Source organism: Numida meleagris, chromosome 18 (genome assembly GCF_002078875.1).
Source record: "Numida meleagris isolate 19003 breed g44 Domestic line chromosome 18, NumMel1.0, whole genome shotgun sequence".
NCBI classification, from domain to species: Eukaryota; Metazoa; Chordata; class Aves; order Galliformes; family Numididae; genus Numida; species Numida meleagris.
Window position 1 is genome coordinate 1,534,869 of NC_034426.1, and position 21,095 is coordinate 1,555,963.

Consider the following 21,095-nt stretch of genomic DNA (forward strand, 5'->3'; position numbering starts at 1 on the left):
GAAAAGACAAGGGCAAGCCAACAGCCATCACGCCCTACCTGAGGAGCCAGTCTGTCTATAGACACATACACGCATCCTGTAAATGGGAGAAGATGGATTTCATGCTCAACAGGTTCATAAGGACATTTTATTCCTTCCATTCCCCTAAAAGTCACAGACAGTGCTGTGCTGCAACTGGCCAACCATGTTCTAATTAAGCAGGAGTAGTTGCAGCACAGACTGTTTCCTGGGGATTAATGACCAACAGAGAAGCAGTTGACGATCTGAGGCCCATTAATGCCAGTTAGTCATTAATCCCCAGCTATATCCTGCATCTACATCATTACAGATATTGCTGGATTGGGGTACAGGTTTCTTGTGTGGATACATATTATTTGCTTGAGCGCTTGATGTTGTTGTTGCAAGGCTTTAATATTGCATATAAGCTGAGGGAGAAAAGGGAGGAAGTAACATTTCTCATTATGAAGGTTTAAGACTCTGAACACCAAACTTCCTCTCTGAGTTCAGATAAGCCTCCTAATCTCTCTGCAACTAAATCACATCACCTTGAAAGGGAAAAAAAAAAGACTACCCATTTATGAGACAAGCAAATAAATCATCAGAAATGTAAGCTTCCACTTGTCAGAGTACCACACCATACACGACAGAAATTATTTAAAAAATAATAAGAAGAAAAAAGTTGAGAAGCTGGAATGGATAATGCAGAGCAAAACAGAGAAAGCCACATTACATCCTCTGAGGTTTGCTGCCCTATGGGTTGTGCAACCAGCCCAACTGAGACTGGTCTCCCATGGTGCTGGCAGGCAGAATCAGCCTGGGAAGACAGGGAGGAGCAGCAGACCATGGGTGCTTTGGAAGCAGTGCAGATAAGCCAGCAGCACAGCTTCCCTTTGGACAAAGCACACATGGGATGTCCCAGCTTGAGCCTCATGACTCCTTCATTGCCAAAAATCTCTCTCACTGAATTAAGAGTTAATTAGGGCCAGGTTTATGCTCACTACAGGACATCAAGAGCTGAGGCTAGTTCCAGCTAATCGGTCTGCCTGTATAAAATTGTTATTATTATTAGTTCCGCCACGATTACTTCTAATGCGTAACAGCCCCTCCATGCTCTGAGCTATATCCTTGTCTCACTGTTGCCTGTTAATATCTTTTGCAAATGAGACTTCGCCTGTTGGAGGAGCCTGACACTCCTTTTTCACTCACTTGCCTTTCCCTGTCACTGAAGAATACATTCTTTCCTGTAAAAATCCTAACAATAATCCAAGTTATACATTGATTAGACAATCCTCGGCCAGGCATTGGAGGAGGAGAATAACTAGCAACCATTTTATCTGTAAAATAAGTATATCTGTTAACTCCAGCACACAGGCTGTGATTTACTTTAATTAGTATATTAGAAAGAGAAATACATGAAAGAGCAGTATCACACACTAGATTACGCTACGATTGCACCAAGGAGTGCTGCACACAGTTGATTAAAATGCTCCTTCACATAGAGGCATTGTTCTCATCCATTTGGCCAAATCAGTGCAAGAGCAGGTAATAAGATGTGCAGGTGTAAATTGCCCACAGCACTCAGGTGTGCAGACATTCATCTCATAAAATGATATTCACAATAGTAAAAAAAAATAAAATCCAATTAGTGTCTAAAAATCCCAAGACATGATACTACTTGGGGGGAGGAGGGAAAAAATCCCCTCTGAGGTTTGATACTTTGACAACCAACAGGTAATACCTTGCTTTTATTGTCTACACAGTAACAGGAAAGAGCAAGGTGTGAGGACATCTCAGAGAGCTGCTTTACAATAGGACTAAGGCCCTGCGGCAGGACCTGCACCTCCCATTTACCACCTCTGTGCTCACTGATTGCAATGGCAGCACCTGTTCCTCCTCTGGACAACATGAATTCCTCCCGTGAGCAGGCTGCACAGTGTGCAGTGCTGAAATCCCATGCTTTGGAGGAAATGAGGACCATGCAGACAACTCCTACCAGAGTTGACCAGTTGAAAATTCATAGGGGAATTTCCTCCTGGATCCTCTTTGGAAGGGTTCATTTCCAGTTTGTTATTAATCTTCCCATCCTTCTCCAGATGAGACAGAGCTTCAGACCAGTAACTAGCTCCTCCAAACACAACTACAAGGGGCTCCTTGGCTTAGCTGTCACACTATGGCCCATTGTAACTCACCCAGCAGCCTGCATCTGCAAGATGAGTTGGAGGAATGTGGGCATCTCACGCATTCTTAAGAGGAAGGACCAATGTCAGGAGATATTTAAACAACTTTGGCATCTTACATCTTTGTGATAGGTTGCCCAGAGAGGCAGGGGATGCCTCATCCCTGGAGACACCCAAGGTCAGGCTGGAGGGGCTCTAAGCACCTGATGGAGTTGTGGGTGTCTGTTCATTGCAGGGAGTTGGACCAGATGGCCTTTAAGGGTCCCTTCCAACTTCTGATTCTATGCTCTTAGCACACGTGTAAAACCAGCTCCTCTCTACTGGTGCCTGTGGCTCACGTGAAATGTGAATGTCAGCAGGACGCTGTGATTTCCCCCCTGCTCGCCCTGCCCCCATGCACTTGCTCCATTGCCTTCTGCCTGGCTCCACACAATCTGCTCTTCAGAGCTTGACGAGAGCCCTGGGGCACAGCCCATGAGCTGCTGCTATGCTCCTGGTATGCAGCAGAGTGGGTTTTTTTCCTGTTTTATTCCCTGAGTCTAACAGAGATAGAAGCTGTCAGGTGGGAGAGTGTCTGGAAGTGAGAGCCATAAAGGCATTTTAAAATATCTTCTGTGGTTTTGAAGTGGGGTTTTCTGTGCATGTACCAAGCTTATTTCACCTAGACATCCCTTTAGCTCATCCGCGTAAAAAGAGAACCCATAACTACTAGTCCTGGTGTGGTTTATTATTAACAGTACCTAATCCCAATGCAATTCATGCTTAGAAACCAGCTTACTTCCAGACTTTTTTGGTTCTTGCTACGTTTTAGATTAATCCACCAGGTATGACAGCCAGCCACCTACCCAGAGCACCATGTTGTTAGGAAAAATAAGGAGTTCCTATGAGATTTTCCCCTCGTTAATTTATTGCACAAAGACAGAGGAACTCCTGGGATGGGCTGCACGTGTGGGATGGGCAGGGAGTGACTGCGTGTCCCTGCAGTGTGGTACAGAGGAGGGCAGCTGCTGTACTGAGGTCCCTCTATGGGCACTACTGCGACAGCCCTGCTGTAGGAGAGCACCCAAACCTGCCACGGGTTCTTGATTTCAGTGGGAGAAATGCACTGGGGAGAGGGCTTGCTTGGAAGAGAATGTCATTAGCAGCTGACTCGTCGCACCTCTGCCCTTTGCAGGAGAGCAGGAAATTATCCCCAGGAGCATCTCCATGGCGCAGAGCCTGGTGGCACATTCCACCTCATGCGTATCTTGTTTATTCTAAGAGGAGCTACAAATCTGTCGAGTGAGCATTTTGTTTTGATTAAAAATTAATAGCTGCTTTTGACCCAGGTGGATTAATTTCACTTTCACCGAGTATCAAGTTAATTGACACAAACTACTGTCAGGTGAAAGAACCAATTAACAAACTGTGAGGAGGACTCCTCTCGCTCTCTTCCCCCCCCCCCACCTCCCCCAAATGTTGTTTTGATTGAAGTTTCTTTTTAATAGAAAATTTCATCTCAGCAGAATGAGATTAATTACTTAACAAACAGGAATAAAAGAAAGTGGAGGGCGGGGGCAGTGGAGAGTTTGCTCCATGCATGCCCAGTGTTGGTTGGCAATGTGCTCCTGGCTCTTCTCACCAATTAACTGCTATTTCCAGGACCATCAGGGTGCAGAGCATGGTTCTAGTTTGGCAAAGATTTTTGATAAGGACCCTGGCACATGACAGCAAGGTCACTCAAATAAAGGGCAGGCAGGATCCATCCAGAGCACGTAACAAAGCAGCACACAATACAGCAGCGAGAGCCACAAAAATATCTCCTGAGCTCAATTTTTATATTTAAATTGGAAGTTTTCTATTTCTATTATGAATAGGATCATGTGTTAGCCTAGGAAAATCAAAGTAGTTCCTTATTTAATGCCTGCTAAATGTAAGCCAGCCCAGCCTTTGCTGGTTGAGCTTTATGGATTGCTTCTCAAGCCTGGAACACGGCACGCTGGCAGCAAGAGTGAGCGTTTGGCCGGGGGCTCAAGCAGCCAGACATGACCTCGATCAGCATCCCTTCCAGTTTACGTTTTGTCAGCATGGCTATTAGGAACTCAGGGGTACATTTTCTATAGGCCAAGTGACTTATGGTCCCAAGTATCATTTTCAAACTGTCTTGTGCAGAAAGGAAGAGGCATATAAAGCAAGTTAGGCATGCAACTCCTATTACAATCAAAACAAGTTGGCTGCCTGATTCACTTATGTCCTTCTGAAAATCCCATAAGAAGCCCATTTGCATCTTCAGGCATCCAAATGCCATCTACATAGGAATTCATGTAATTTGGACAGCTACACATCTATGTCTATTTCGAAAATTAAACATTGTCTCCTAGAGAGTCTGGCTGACTTTGGAAATCTATTCCAAACTGCTAACACTGTGGCTTAAGTTTTATTATAGAAGTTGCTTAAGTAGGCAAATATTTTCATTTATAACTTTTTTTTTCCCTTCACTTACAGAAGCCATTTTTTTTAGCACTTCATTTGTCCTCCTGAGACTGTTTGTTCAAATCATTCTTTTTTTTTTTTTTTTTCATCTGTCGCCGCTATTCTACCCCAGGGATCAGCTACAAGCTTCTCCCATTATTATTTTTTTATTCAAAGAAACAGCTAGAAAATACATTATGGGAGAGAGGAAGAAGGAGGAAAGGAGAGAGGGAGGTGGAGGAAAGAAAGATTTCTCCCAGATATCAGGAGACAGCTGGCCTATTTTTAATGGAACTTTGTCTACTTTCCTGTACATTTGTAAACCATTCTCAAACGTTCTTTTACCACCCCCTGATAACGACGTGTACTTTTACAGAAGGGAGATCATATTCAGTCTGCAAAAGGACAGAGCAATGCCTACGTCACAGGGGAGCACACCCCAGTTATGACTGTGAGCTGCCCAATTGCAAACACGGAGAATGTATGAATACCAAAATAAGACTACAGCCTACTAAATATCTAAATAAAGCTGAGGAACACATGTAACAGAGAAAGGTTTTTGCAATAAGCTAAATGGGGGACGTGTCAAGGTTCACCTCCCCCGAGGAGGGCTGGCTGCCCCAAGCCTTTCTGTAGCTCTGTCAATTCATTAACAGAGCTCGGCCTGCAAACCCTGCCGATGCACAACGTGTGTCCACTCATTACCTGTGTGCTGCCAGTGATCATGTGCCAGCAAAGGACTACAAACATACCTGGCTGTCTCTGATGTACGGAGAACCAAGAGAAAATGAAAAGAGGAAATTGCAATTCAATTCATTGCATATGGAGAATAAAAAGACATCGCTTCATATGCACTGGCTTATCCTTCTCTTTGGTTTATGTTAAAAAATATACAGTATTAGCTGCCCTTTCCTCTTGGGAAATGAACAGCATGGGTAATGGAAACCAATAAAGAACTGTCATGTGTGTTGCTGCAATCCGTCTACATTTAGGTGATTCCTGTTATGTCCTATATCTGACCAAGGGGGAAAAGCAATTGTTCAAATGAAACCAGGTGACAAATCCTCCCAGTCATTTTTTCCCTTCATGTCTTCACAATCAGAGCGCTGATCTGAAAAGCCAGGAAGATATCTCAGCGTTAAGCATTTCAGCACTCCCAAGGAATGCTTAACCTAAAGCAACAACGGATTCCTGCATTTCTTAGAGGACATCTGACAAGATTTGGGTAGCTGTTGAATATTTGAAGATGCACACAGAAATGACTGCACATGAATTCTCCATAGCATAACACTACCTCTGACAGACCACAGTGGTTACACTTAAATCACTTTCTTTCCATTGACTTTCAGAGTACAATTAATTCACGTGAAAATCTGCAAGATGCAACAAGATAGCGGATTTGTTGGGAGCAAGATCAGGAGAGATTTGGTCTGCCACGGGGGAGAGCAATTCATGAGATGGATTGCAGGTTTTACTTCTCCTGCCTGTCGCAGGCTCTTCCCTGTTAACTGTCATGACACCTGAACAAGGGCACAGAGATAATTTTTTATCCCAGATATAAAATGGGGCCAGAACAAACATGCCCAGGTTTTCAATTGGGTTTCAGCCACAAAGCTTGCCACTGTGACCTGAACTATGATTGCCTGAGGGACACAAATGATGCAGCCCTGGCAAACCATGTTTCAGGAGTTCCTTCATGGACTACAAATTAAAGAAAAGGTCGGTTCCATTTAGCGCTAGCTTCGAGCTCCATTTAGTGCTAACTTCGGGCTTCATTGCGTGCTCAGAGCACAGCACTCAGGCTAGAGCCTTCACTGATGCAAATCAAGAAAGCTTAGCAGTCATCACTGCTAGACTGATTTATAACAGCTGAAAACCTAGCCCCTTGCGAGGTCAATATTAGTAAAAGAAAGGAGGGTACGTGGTGATACATATTACAGATTTTGTAAGTAAAGGCATGGCGCAGAGGGGGCAGGAATACGGGACGTGGGAATGTTTCATTAGGCTTCTCTGACTATTTCTGTTGTTCAAAGGCAGGGGCGGAGGAAATCGCACACTGGAATATGAATCCTTGTAACTAATTAGAGACCTTCATAACGTGCTTTCTCTTGAATTCTGGTTTTCCTTACTTGCTGTTTCATTTCTCTTCATGCCCTCAGAAATTTAGCCAAGTCCTGTAGGCAGCAATCAGCTAAATAAACTTACAGTGGCTTATCGCCTTACACATTACCAGGGCCCGTTTTCTTTTAGATCTCTTACAAATGTGAATTGCTATTTCTGCACTTGTGACAATGGGCTCAGCTTTGTTACACTCGCATTTCTGCATGAAGGTGAAATAAAGGGCCTGTCACTAAGGCTGGTTTGCAATTGGTACCCAATTTATACATTTTTTTCCAACTATCCACCACACACACTGAAACCCAGAAAACTGCAGTGGTTGGTCATTAACTAAAAGAGAAAAAGGCGGCTTTAACAGTACCTATAGTTGAGCAGGAACGTCTCCTATGAGATGAATCTACTCCTAACCAGTTCTTGATACTTCAGCTAAACAAAATCACTTGATGAACTGTGGCCTGGAATCTTTTTCTGCTGGTAGGCCCTGAGTAAGCAGTCACATGAAAAAGCACTCCAGTTCTTAAATGAGCATCTCTAGGAAGCCTCATTTCGTTGACTGACTTTGCTTAGATGGCAGAGGTGAAACTCCCCGGTGTGACACAGAAGTTAGCCACCACGCACCACCTACCTGACCAGTTAGTGACCACAATGGCCAGATTCCATTGGTACAATGTTCTTCTCACAGTATCCATTTGATACAACAATCTCTGCTCTAGTACTCCAGAACGAGATTTATCAGAGATGTACGTGTGAAACGAGTCCCCTCTCTATGTTTTACATCACACACAAGTTCTTCAGATGGTGCTGAAGCAAAACCATGCACACTTTGTTGTGCATTTCTTCCTGGGTCTGCGGACAGGTTCGTAAGCAAAATGAGATTAGAAGACCATTTAAAACACAGCCATGACTACAGTTCTGTTTTGGTTTTATGTTAGAATCCACATTTCAAGACTAAAACACAGACAAACGAGAAGCCCCAGTAACAACAGTTTTGGTATTCTTTTTTGCAATTATTCGCAATGGCGGCAGAATGAGATCCCACCTATGAAATTGCTGTTTGTCACCTGGAAGCTGATCGGCACGTATGCCATTTCAGAGATCCACTTCCTGTGAATAGAAAGGCAATTCTGTTGGGTAACAAAGCCGTGTACTCTTGGCAGTAAGCCAGGAAGCTTAAAGAGAAACCTTGAATTCTGAAAACATAATAGACGGGGGACTCAGCTTAAGAAAAGATTTCATCTATCAACTAACAAGAGGCTGGGGTCATGAAGTAGGGTATTCTTTATACTTCAGAGATCAAGCTAAAAGTCTTAAATATGTACAAGAAAACCGTAGCTGAAATGCTCTCCGTATGTAATAGAGGTTGCAGCTTTGAGGAGGCTTATCATTTCTCCTGACATTCTGACAGAAATGTGTAATATAGAAGTTTAGCAGCATGGGCAGGTTAAATTATACTAGGCAGGAGAAATCATTTCAATGTGAATCCAAGCGTTTACTCTTGTCCACTTCCAGCTCTGCCTTGTTATTCTCTGCTTCCCATAACTTCGGGCTTTTAACAGAAAACTTTCATTTTCAAAGGGATGTTATATAGGGAAAGCTTTGGTTCTAGGACCTGGTGTTTCCTCATAGAATGTCCTTAGCAAACCATGGAAATGCGACTTGGTTCTTGCTCATCCGTTGAATTTAATGCTTATTTTCTATCTATCCTATGTGTTCCTCTTTATTTATCTGGTATGACAAATACTGTGGCAAACATCATATATTGAGCAATATTGTTATGGCAAGTTTTGACTAAATCTTCTTGAACACACATATATAGAGAAAATATTATGAATAAAAATGAGCTTTCAGAAAAACATGCCATTTCCCCACGAAAAAGAACGGAATAAAGAGCATTTTCAACTTCAGACCTTTTCTGATGGAGAAATATGTAAGAACAGCTCAGCTAAGCCTCCTCAGGCTGCTTTTTGTGGAGTCAAGGACACACTCTGCTCATTCCACTTGCCCCAGAAAACCAAAGCATCAGCTTTTCACTCTTCTTAAACTGCAGTCCACCTTACAGCATATCACAGTGATGTAAGATCACCAGCCTTAAATCCAAGAAGGACACTGGTATATACAGTGGCTACGTGTAAAGAAATACGTAAAGAAATACTGGTAGAAATGCATCCTCTAGAGCATTGCAGTCCATTCTGAGGTGCTATGAAGCATGAGTCCCCCTCGAAAGTGATGCAGCCACCATCACTTAAAACGAGTTGGATGTGCCTCTTGGCAACTTCTTAGCCCTAAGCTTTTGTTGCCATCTCTAAAAGACAAGTATGCCTTTTTATCAGCTTCAAACATTTTTCCTACTGTCTGTAGGTAGAGTCACTTCCATTTCCAATTGACTTTTGAAATCAGGGTGCTTGCTGTCATTTAGCACTTTCAAATAAGTGGGCCCTAATTAACGGTAAATTACAGTAAAATTTATACCAAATTACATGCGGCACCTGCATTAGTAGCCAATGAGTTCATTCTGATTAACGTTATTGCAGGAAACAGCAAGGAGTTTGTAATGCTTTGCTAAAGAAGATAGCTAAATGAAAGCTCTTTAGGCAGGTTTCCATTAACAAAAGTAAGCATTACATTACTTGAAGACAACCATTAATTTAAATAAGTATTTTGTTCCTGTACATGCAATCCATGCATAGAAAAGAAACTCAGCGCTACAGCTGCCGTACCATCCAAGCACCCAGAGATGCACGGTAACAGAGTGGCTCCTCCTTGCTGCCATGACCAGCAACCCCAGGAACCATATTCTGGGCTATTTCATTTCTTTGTATTTGACTTTCCCTCCAATTCAAACAATTTCAATGATCTACATTAGAAGATTTTGGAGACAAGAATGTTTTCTCCTGTTCTCTCCGTCTTGAGCATGGGTCAATAAGAATCTGATGTGGATGGAGTTTCTGAGGGCTGCTGTATGGGAACAGCATACAGAAATACTAAAACATCAGCTGGATTTTGGGCTTCAGTTCTAGTACCCTCTTGAACCCTATATTGAAACAGAGCCCCAAACAAAGACCATGTAAGTTCAGAGCTGCTGTTATTCTTGCACCAGGAAAGAGAGATAAAAGTGGAGCAGGGATTGTATGAAGTTGGGATGGAGCCTCTTTCTCGTTGCATTTTTGATGACATATGACAAGTAGGAACATCGATCTTACTGCATGCGTGTGTATTTCCCTGGGAGTACAAGATACTATGGATTTCTACCACGTTGCACACAACAGCCCTGACTGAGCAGCCTTGCAGTGGTGGGCCTGAGGTCATATAAACATCCAAAGAAGAGAAACTTTGTTATTGGGAGCTTAAATGATTCATGCGAGCCAGAAATAAACAAGGCATGGGAGGGGAGACAAATGGATTAACTGGGGAGGCTGAGTGGTTCTCAGTGCCGCCCTCCCACCGCGCAGGTGGAAATCTGGTTGGAGTTGAACCCATCCTGCCTCAGATCCTCCTTCCTTACTGGCAGACACCTCTCCTCTCCTCCCTGCAGTTGTCAAGATGTCACAGATCAAAACAAAGAGCTGTGATACACTGACAGCAACTCCCTGCTCAAGTCCTGGTGTCAGTGCACGAGAAGTGCCAACATAAAGTAAGTTTGCCAAATGAGGTTACTTGTGAACATTTGGCAGAGCCTGAAATTTACTCCTTCCCAGTCTCTGCCCAAGAACGTGTACTCAATAAAGCAGCCGTCTATCAACCCTCTAAAACAAGCAGTACCACCACCGTGTTGCCGAAAGTCCACAACCGTGAAACATCACATCCCTTACCCGTTCCATAGCCCTCTATGAGCCAGTTACAGACTACCACTCAGCCATCAGCTTGTCTCACATCTGCCAAATGTTCCTCTATAAATTCATCACTCAGTGCTCTCTCACAGCCATGCGTTAACTGCTCGGTTTTCTCTGAAAGTAAGGAATTTGATATGACACATAAGTCACATAAACTCTACAAGATTAAGTAAGTTATTGCATCTTAGAGCACAACTGGTTTCTAAAAATGATACCCTGGAAAATGACATTATCGCTCAGTGATTTGGTTCAATCTGATTGCTACAGTTAATGTAATAATGTAACTCAATTAGGATGCTTTGGTTATGAACGAACAACCTTGTTTAATATTGTCTGACTGTCCAGAAGCAGCTTAAATGCAATGCTGAGACAGCCCGCAAAGCTCAGGAATTCAGTGCTGCATCCTATTTTCAGAGGTGCTTACATCATTTCAGTGGAGTTGTATACCAACACAGCAGCTAAAGCAAGGTGGTCTGTTACCATCCAGGCATTTAGAACATACCCACTGACTGCACGCCTGCACGTCTTAGCATTGCAATTCTGCAACTCTCAAAGCACCTCTATGTGGAGCATTGCAGCCTGGTGGCTTATCCTCCAAAATAACTAACAGTATCCTTCCAATGAGTATAGCAGGACTTCATTTGTAGGTGAAATAGCAAGGCACAGGCAGAGGGCCTTCCAGAGGTGTTGTCTGAAGAATGCATGGGAGCAGAGAGAAGGAGACAGTGCTAACCCTGCACTGGATTAATGCGGGGATGGAAGTGCAGGAAGACCCCGATGCTGCTGAACCTGCCAGCATGTGTTGTTCTCCAACTTCTGCCCTGTGGGGAAATTCCTGAAGTCTAAGATACACAGTAGCTGTCTTTTATCACTTCCAAGTCCACAATACCCTTGTTAGTGCTGAGCCAGATGGAGAGAAATATGCCAAAAACCAAAGCGGTGCTTGCTGGAATCCTCCATACATTGGTGCACGCATTTCATTTCCTGTCTCCTTGTTTGCAGCCTGTCCTTGGGTGTGTTTGTGAGAAACCTGAGATGGTTCCATGTGTTGTGGCCTCCAGGACTCTAAAAAATGTGGAATAATTACTGTAACTTCTACATCAATCTTTTCTTCTTTCAAAAGAAACATTACTTTATGTCTCACCTTCTCAGCTCTCAAGCCTAAAACTCTTTTTTCTTTCTTTCTTTTCAAGGAAATGTGAGAAAAGAGATTCAGGAATGGGGAGCACGCTTCATACATGATCATAAAATCCCATTTGTTACGAAAAACAGATGTTATTCGATAGCATGAAGTGTATACGAATACCGTAGCTGAATAACTTATCCTGCACAGCACAGCCCTTGAAGAAGCACTTCTTATAACCTAGATGTGTTTGGACATGACTAAATTCCAAGACCCAGAGGCTGAGTTTGTGTCCTTCTCCATATGCACATACCGTACACACACGCTAATACCTACTCCCAAATGCAGCATTAACGCATACGTTTAACGAACAAATACGTGCACATCAGTGGACAGATCATGAGAAAAGTGTCAGCATATTCCACACAAAGAATTCCTCCCGGGTATCTGTTCTCATCTTTGCGTGGAAGGCGCACAAACACTGGTGCAAAACGAACGACGTACCTTGCAGATTTCTTAAAAGCATCTCCGCTGAAACAACCTAAATTAAACTGAAACTCCACAGCACTCGGAGTACCTCCCTCACAAAGGCTGCGTGTCACTGCGTGTCTGTGCGCACCCGTGCTCTTTCTTCTTCTTCCCTTCTTTCTTTAATGACTTGAAGCGGTTACACGCAAGATCAGAAAACCATTCTGTGATTTCACTTCTGCATCGGTGGCACGAGAGAGTGAAATCCTGCCCGGCATTCCCCCTCCCCTAACAGCCTCCACCAAACCACTTTGATAAAAGTTTCGCTACATATTAAAAAAGATGTAACACTAAAATGTGAACAAGCAAAACTATCTATCATTCGGAATGCCTTTCTTATTGTGATCTAAGCTGCCGGGACGGCTTTGGGAATTTGCATCTTATCCTTAGAGATGTCTGAAATTGTCTCCTCTGTTTCTCGCACAGCGCTGAGCACATCGCTAGCTTTAATCTTTAATCTCTTCTTCCTCTCTCCTCCCCCACAGAGAATCAATTCCTGCCATCTATACACAGATAAAGCTCCTGGGCCCTGGGAAGTTCGGCTCTAAGTTTCGCAATAAAGATAGGAAGATTTACTGCCAGGAACGCATTGTACCAAAACAAAACATCAAGTTGTCTCTATCAGTAGCACAGCCCCAAACTCTGCCCTGTGTGAAACAGTGGAAAAAGCAGAGTACACCTAACACAGAATGATTTAACGTGGGAAGATGGGGACTCGGGGATAGCGGGAAAGCAGGCAACCATCAGCTTACACTGAGAAGCATGAGCTGATAAGCCCTATCACTTATCTCACCTCCCTGTGAATATATATGCAGCTAAACACTCCCAAAGACAAAAGCGAAACAAACAAAACCAACCTTTCTCATTCTCCTTCCATCTGCCAGAAGTCACACAAAGCGAGGACAGAAGAACTTCAGGTTTCAAACTCCCAGCACCTCCCTACCTCACAGAAACACTCTGTAATTACGTACCTTTGGGCTGAAAGAATCACAGGTATTAGTGCTGCTGCGGGGAGGAGAGCTTGTGGGCAGCGCATACGTGTATTGTAGATTTTATAAAACCACTAGGAGGTTGCAATAAATTCATCTTGGAGTATATATTGTGCTTTTTCAATAAGCATTTAAAAATACTACTGTATTCTATTTAATCTCACGCCTGTTTCCCTAATGCACTTATCTCTGTAGAGGTATACCTCTAATTCTGAATGCTAATACATAAAAACAGACATGTGGCAAATAAATAATGTACATCTACATAAACAGATCAAGCTCAACAAAAATAACGTGTATTATTTTCATGGTATGCATGTGTATATATATATATAAAAAAAACATTCCATGTTTCTACGTACATGCTGCTACAGCTGTATACATATACCAGCACACCACGTGCACTCACATACAGCAACAAATGGTGTGCAGTGTGAAGGCATCAGAACAGCCTCCACTTCTGGTGTGGTTGCACATGACATGCTGTTATGTGCCACGGCACGCATCCCGTTCCACGCACACACCTTTAATGCACCCGTACCACTTGACGCTCCTGGATACTTTTGCTCTTTCAATTTCCAAACGATGACTTTATTTCTGCCAGCACGAGACAGATTACAAACGCCGCCTTTCCAAACCTGGAGGTTGAGCAGCGCTGTAAGACACCGATGTGACGGTGTCCTAGTGCTGAGCCTGGCAGCAGTGGCAGGGGCATCCGTGCCACCCTCTGGGCTACAGCCAGCGGTGGCTTGCTCAGCTGCCAGAAGGTGGTCAAAAGCCCCGGGGAGAGCAAAACCTGTTTGGGCCATTGACATTGAGTATCCTTGGTGCAGGAAGTCAGGACCTTAGAGGTATCCATCATTACTGCTGCCTGGAGGCAGGCTGGAGCCAAGGAACTTGCCGGAGAAGCTAGTAAAATTTTAATGCACTCTGTAGTGCGGTCATGTCATACTCAGTTATGGCAAATAATCCCAGATGCCTGCAGAGGTAAAATGGAGCTGTAATGTGCTTGCCTCCTAACCCGAGCTGACAGCAATGATGTACGACTACCATTAGCGGAAAATATCACTTCAACTAACCCATGATCCAGCTCCGCTAAGGGTCACATTATCCATGAGGAACAAATTACACTCCCAAAGTAAATACAAATTTTCTACACGAAAAAAAAAAAAAAAAGGGAGGGGGGGAGCCGGGTGGGGGAAGGGGTAGGGGGAGCGACACAGTCCTGTGACAGCACGCTGCCAAGTGACAGCGATGACAAAGGACAGGATGAACATGGGCTGTGGGGGGACAGGCACCCGGAGCACGTCCCAGCCCGCAGCTCGCTCCCCTCAGTGCCCAACGCGGTGTCTTCCACAACCAGCTCCAGTTTTATTGCCGCTCTCGCTGTAGGGACCCTCAATGTGGCACATCAAATGAATAAAAAGGATCCTTATCTTTTCTCCTAATGGGCCTTAAACAGTAAGAAATGCTTCATGATTGCTTGAGCGTTGCTAGCATATAAAGTCTGGGTGATCTTTCACCCTTGGGGCGAGTTTAAGGTGCTGCGTTTTCCAGAGCTAAAAAGACAACACCTGTGCAAATATGCAGTATAAATCTCCCTGATGGGAAACATCCTGGCTTTGCAGAAGCAGTTATAAGAATAATACTGAGAAACTATTTCTCTAATCCTATCCTTAGCCAAAATAAATACATGGCAAACAGTAAGATACCAGTATCCCATGACCCGAAGTAATTGCTTGAAATTGGGTTCTCAGCCACTGTTTCCCCACGGAGCCTTATTTGCTAAACATTTTGGTACCCACCATCCGAGGAGTTTTTCCAGGAATTCAGCTCACATTATCAGATGTACTTCTCTCTCCCTTTGGGGAGCAGTGTGTCTGCATTGGTTGTGAAGGGACAGAGCAGCCGGAGCTGCACCAAGCCCCCTCCTCCCCCCACACTGCTTCCATCCATGCCGCATCTCCCACCACCCAAGGTCACACGCTTATTTCTCAGGCTCTCTTCCTAGACTGGAGAGTGCACAGTTTATATTTTGAGATGTTCCTCTAGAAACCACCCCTGGTACCAAATACCTGCTTCCAGAGCTGAAGAGCGTAGAGCATGGGATGTGCCCACGAGCTCTGATGATTTGCCCTTCTTTCAATAGCACAAATGCCGAGAGCTCCCTCTACGACCAGAGTGTTCCAGACCAGGAAAGTTATTATATATTATTTATACTGCAGCAGCGCAAGCTAAAGAACCCAGAGTGAGTTTAAAGATAGATACTATGACCATGGTGGGCACCAAGCCCTGGGCCGGCTGCCTCTCTGCTACAGCTGTGGCACCGGCCAGGAAGATGCTTCTTCCAAGTGCTACCCAAACTTTGCCTTCCCCAGCAGCAAGAGGGAAAAATCCCCAAAGCAGTTTTGTTTCCAGGCATCCTGCTAAAAAAAATCTCTAATGAAGCAACTGCCCACAGGAGAGTGAATTACTCTCATCTATACACATTGATGGTATAGAGCAAATTCATTATTATTTAATCCATTTGTGATAGAGTTTCTATTTCCAGTAACAGAATATACAGAAGGCAGCCTTGTGCTATTTACCTTGGCCTTATGTTTTTGAGCACGGTTTACAGTGGGGTTGCTTTGGGCTCTTTTTGTTTAGGAAGAAAGGGATTTGCTGTTCTGTGCCCTGCCCATGGTTGGGTTCTGGGAAGGATGCTTGGTTTGGCAAGCAGAGACACAGCCAGGTGGGATGCTTCAGCTGGAGGGCAGGGAGGAAGTGGTTTGGTATGAAGTTTGGGAGTTTTCATTCTGAGGGACTGAAAGCTATGGTGTAAAGTGGGCCCATCCTCTCAGTATTTGTAATTAACTGGCTGAGTTGGTAAAGCTGGGATAAAAATTATGTGTTTGTTTTTTTTTTTTTTTAATTTAGCCAGAAGCATACTACCAAGGAAACTACGCACACACCAATACATAGAGACCTGTATGAGGATATTTAACCACCAACCACTGAAACACAATCTACATATTAAACTGGGCAACAATCTGCCAAAATACTGCTCCATAACCTCTTTCCAAAGCCTGTGTACAAAATAATTGTCCAATACCACTTCAGAAACATACACAGTGTGCATGTGTGAAGGCCTTTGTGTGTACACAGATATACACAAATAACCATTTGCACAGACCAGCGTGATTTATGATATTTTCCATGCCATATCCTTATGTTTCCAATGGTTTGTTCATAGTGCATGTGGTGCTTACAACTGCATGTGGGAGTGCAGCCATGAGGTCTGCCCAGCAGTGTGCTCTCACCAGTACAAAGCCCACCCAGCCCAATCCCCTCCCAGTCAGGGTAAGCACTGTCACCCTCTCCTACGACAAACAGGAGCGTTCTGCACATTTAGCCACGAGCTGGGCCAGCCTCTCTCTGCCCTTAGCTCCTTAAGCAAAGCCCACCCAGAGCTCACGTCAACGGGCACGCTCCTGGTGCTGGGGCTGTAGATGTGAAGAAATGGGATTCAGGGACATCATCAAGGCAGAAGTGGTTGGGTGCCATGGTATAAATGGAATTACATCATCAGCTGCATCAGTTTTTAAGGCACACACCCTACCGAAGCTGGGTAAAGCCAGAAGCATGCCCCTCTTCCTCTTTCCTCAAGCATCCCTGTGTACATTGCAAAGCAGCCCCATGGCCAATGAAATACTTTCCCATGAACTGAAAGTCACTGCAGTGCCTCAGCTCAAGCTTTAATTTTAAGATCAGACAAATTAAATGGAGTGGTGAGAGGCAATGGCAGAGGCGGTGAATACAAAGGGACCTTGCTCTGTAACTCGTCTTGAGCACTCCTTATCACGGTGTCAAACCAGGACTTCCTCTCACTTCCAGAAAACAAACCCTGTATTTACACTGATGTTTTTAATATTGTACTAATTACCACAGGTATAATTTTTAAGACTGCATCTCAAAATCAGAAGCTAATACAGTTGCACTTGGATTTGTCAGCTGTGCAATAGCTTGCCCTAATTTTAGATTAACAGCTCTGGAGACCTGCTCAAAGAGTGAGACTGACAGACTTTTTAATGGAGAAAATCTGAGCTCCCCTGGGATCCATACTTTCTCAGACACAGTCAGAAATCCCAGCGGCACTCACTGAAAGGATCCCAGGATGGAAAATGACATCTCCCTCAGCATTAGTGCTTTGCATTCAGATGCCAGTCCTCCAAATACTCTCTTCCTCCACGTTCTTGCCACCTCTTTGGGATTTTTAGCAATAGCAGAGCAGAGCGCATACCTTGAATGCTCTAAGCCAGCGCCGTGTGCCAAACTGGAATGAAGGAACTTGAATCTATATAAATACATAAATTATCCACCCAAAACATGTCATTTAAAATTGAGATGCTGACACAGCCTTAGCTACAGTACTGCTAAGCAGGGCTGTATCATTTTTCAATTAAATATCCTTGTTTCTTCTTCCAGGGAAACCTCTGGAGAAATGTCTCATTTGAGGGCAGACAGAGACAGAAAGTGACTCTGTCTGTCGGCTCCCAATTAAAGGCCAGGGAAGATGGATAGGAGGCACAGCCACCACCTAATAGAGATCAGATATCAACAATGATTTATGCAGTCAGATAGATACATATTCAAGTGGGGGAAAAAGAATGCTAACAGCCAAGGAGACATCACTTTCCTTCTCTGTCACCACTCGCCATCCATCTGCTCCTCTCTTCCCAGGTCCTGCTCCATCCTGGATCCTCCTGCTTTGCTGAGGGCCACCTTGGAGCTGATTCTGTCAGCCCCTTTCCTCCATCACACATCTCCCTTCCAAAAGCATGGGCCTTCCTGCATTCCAGAACGTGCTGTTTCTAGCAGAAGTATGCACACACTTGCTCCTACACGCTGCGTTACCTCTGCCCTTGCGGATCTCTGATTGTCCAGGCACACTGAAGGATCAGTGTGAGCTTGCCCTCAAACATCTGAAAGGAGAAAATGGATTTCCTCTCCATAATTCCAAACAGGACGTACTGAGTTCACCTGCAGCAATGCATCTGATATTGAAAGCTGCAAGATCTGGTCCTAAAGCAAAGCAGCTCCCTCATCTCAGGACAGACGTTTCTGGCAGGGGCAAGCGACCCTCACAGCCCACAGAATACACCGAAGCAGGAACAAGGAAGAGCAGCTTAGCAATATGCTATGAGAACAGCTCCATAGTTGGAGGCCGATACCCTCACAATGACGTAAGGCATCTGGGTCGAGGTTCTTAGAAGGCCTCATCCTGCTGCACATCCCAGCCCCTGCGCTGGTTGGTGGGAGCTGAGGATGCTGCGCACTCTTTGAGAAACAATCAGCCTCCAGCAAAGAGGCTGGGCACCCTCACCTCTCCCCACGCACTGCGCTCATGGGAATTTTGGGGCCCTAAAAATGTTATTTTATTTAAAGCAGCGATTCAAAATCTTCCGGTTCCTATTGAAAGAGATCTAAAAGATCCTGCCTGTCTGGAGAAAAGAAGTTTCTACTTGTCAGTTAAACAAAGGAATAACGCACAGCCTCCTTTACAGTGTGTACTTTACCTGTCATCCAACAGCCCATTATCATGTCACGGCAGAGTGCACTTTTCTACAGGTCACTTTGTTTAAAATGACATGGATAATGCACATGTCAGCGAGCTGACAGTCCCGACCGTCCTTCAGAGATAAAAACCATGAGACGAGCGCCTGTTCTTATCTGGGGTACATGCCTTGGTCTATCATCTAAGTCAGGCAGAACATGATTTCTCCAGAGAGCACTTTTTTCATTTCCTGATTTTAAGAAAATCAAATAAGCACCATTTGTCTTCATCTGAATATGCTTGACCTGCTCAAATGATGATGTCTCGCATTTTATAACAGGCTGCATATGCTGAATTCAAATTAACAGCAGCACAAGGCCTGAGATCTCTGCCTGCGCTGCAGCGCACGATGAACGTGCACGTCAGGGTAAGCAGGCATCTTCCAGAATTGGGCTTGAGCCCAACTCAACGCTGGGTCTGGTTCTGGGGTTTGAAAAGCACTATGTTACCAGGGATGCTCGGATCGGCACTTAGTTTCATTTCATTAGGAGGGAAAAGAAAATACAGATCGCAGAGATGAAATGGGATGTCCAGGGTGAAGTATGGCCTGCAGTCTTCTGCACTGCACAGCAGACACAGCCCTCACCCGCGCACCACCACCACCCCAAAGCCGCCCATTGCCTTTCACATAGGAGGGCTGTAAGGGAGAAATACGGGGGGGCTGGCAGAGGTTGGCTCTGAAGGCAGCAGGAAATTACACTTGTAGTTCTGGGTGCCATAAACATGGAAGCTGAGATTCAGTTTATCATCTCGTACTGCATAAGGAACATCCTGAAAATGAATAATCACTTCACAGGATGGAATGTAATGGCAACGCATTAAAAATTCATATCTAAAAGTGCAGGTTAATATTCTGTGCAAAAACCCAACAAAACCTCCCCTTTCTGTTGTCACACTGATTAACTCCAGTGATTAGTTCCCTTATGAAAGGGAAATCACTACAGTTCAAAGTAAACAGTGGTTCTTTAACGCAGTTAGCAAATTATTAAGAAACATGAGGAAAAAAAATCTCTACTTGGGAAACTGCTGAAAGCTGAAGGGCAAAGCTTTGGCAATTGTATACAGAATAGTTTGAAAATTTCCTGGGCTTACTGCTACATAAATCCTACACACAACTGATTAAATTTAGGAAAACTGACTTCTGTATACAGTGTTTCCTTTGGATTTTACGCCATATTTGTTCCTTTCTGCCATATTAGCTGCATACTAGAGTGGTCATTTCTTGTCCTTCTTCTCAGCTTGACTTGAAGCAAGCTAACAGAACCACTCATGAAACTCCAAGCAATTCAGTTACATTACACGAATGATATTTTCTGACGTTACTTTACCCTCCCCAACTTCCATCCCCCATTTTACCCAGTGAAAGAGGAGGAACAAGTGAGTACATTATCGAAACGTTCCTTAGGGCTCAAACATACAGGTGAAAATCACAGAATCCAACCTGGAAACCAAGAAATTAGACCAGTTTTCCTGCAGTGATTATTTCTTTTTTAACAAAGAAGAAAGGTAGATGTTAGTTTACAGCATAAAAAATAAGACTAAAAAAATGCATTGGCATGAATACTAGTTCTTCATGACTAATAGCCTTCAAAACAATAAACAGTGTTTAAGACCAGTGCTTGATTCTTTTTCAGCATGACATTCTTTCATTTTCAACTTAGAAACCCACAGTTAATGTGATAATTATCAGCAAGTTGTGTCACTTGGTGGAATGTATAGTTTCCAAATGTTGTTTCTAAATATATGTATATATAGAAATACACATATATATGTCAACCCTAGCACTTCAACTTGAGTTTTAAGACCCTTGCCTGCAGAGCAGCAAAACAGGCAAGTGTGTGGTTAAGCAACTGTTGAAAAGTGCAAGTGTGAGGGTTACCAACACAAGCAGTTGCACTATTAAACTGCTGGAACTTTCTAAGGGCAAATGTAGCCTTAGGAAGGGTGGGTAGTCAGGCTAGTGCTCATATACAATCCACCTATAGCAACGCTATGCTTAGGGATGAAATGTGTATCCCCCAGAACAGTCATTAGAATACTCTTCCCTTGGAGGTCTATTCCAAAATCAAATTAAAGGCAACAAAGCTGTTTCCTTGCATAGGGTTCCTTTGGATCAATCCAAAAAGAAACTCTTAATAAATAACAAATTATTAGGAATAAGTGAATCCAAAAAATCCAACAAAATATTTTTGCTCCCACACAGATTCCCTTTCCTACCTTTTCTTCTTGATCGCTGTCGCTGTCGCACTGAAACACAAAAAGGAAAAAAAGAACAGGTTAGAG

The 21,095-nt window shown here is 43.9% G+C and overlaps 1 protein-coding gene across 6 annotated transcripts in view; it reads right to left on the reverse strand.

Annotated features, from left to right (window-relative positions):
* Nucleotides 1-21,095, reverse strand: part of AUTS2 (AUTS2, activator of transcription and developmental regulator) — a 670,249-nt gene that overhangs the window by 189,976 nt on the left and 459,178 nt on the right. For all 6 annotated transcript variants that reach the window (XM_021416123.1, XM_021416122.1, XM_021416128.1 and 3 more), the window contains exon 5: nucleotides 21,030-21,059. In XM_021416123.1, the coding sequence (XP_021271798.1) occupies nucleotides 21,030-21,059 (30 nt within the window). The remainder of the gene's footprint in view (nucleotides 1-21,029; nucleotides 21,060-21,095) is intronic.